Here is a 226-nt window from a genome sequence, read left to right on the forward strand (position 1 = left end):
TTTTCCTCCTGCCGCTGCTGCTGCTGCTGCTGCTGCTGCAGGTTTTGTTCTTTGCGCCGGCACAGATTGCTGGGGTTTCCTTCGGGCTGGTGATAAATCGGTGCCTTGCTTCCTGGCTGATTGTTTTGCTGCTGCTGCTGGTGCTGTCTTACTCTGCGTGGAAGTGCATTCGGCAGTACAAGCGCATTGTGCGCGAGCGGCGGCAGGAGAGAGCAGCAGCAGCAGC

At 58.4% G+C, this 226-nt stretch overlaps 1 protein-coding gene across 1 annotated transcript in view; it reads left to right on the top strand.

The window, feature by feature from the left end:
* Nucleotides 1-41: 41 nt before the first annotated feature.
* The window catches only part of ETH_00038060 (uncharacterized protein), a gene marked incomplete at both ends in the record, with an annotated part of 2,451 nt that continues 2,266 nt past the window's right edge, over nucleotides 42-226 (top strand). The window contains one exon of the mRNA XM_013375298.1: nucleotides 42-224. Coding sequence (XP_013230752.1) covers nucleotides 42-224 — 183 coding nt within the window. The remainder of the gene's footprint in view (nucleotides 225-226) is intronic.

The sequence above is a fragment of the Eimeria tenella genome, genomic scaffold (genome assembly GCF_000499545.2).
Source record: "Eimeria tenella Houghton genomic scaffold, Eth_scaff2651, whole genome shotgun sequence".
Classification (NCBI taxonomy): Eukaryota; Apicomplexa; class Conoidasida; order Eucoccidiorida; family Eimeriidae; genus Eimeria; species Eimeria tenella.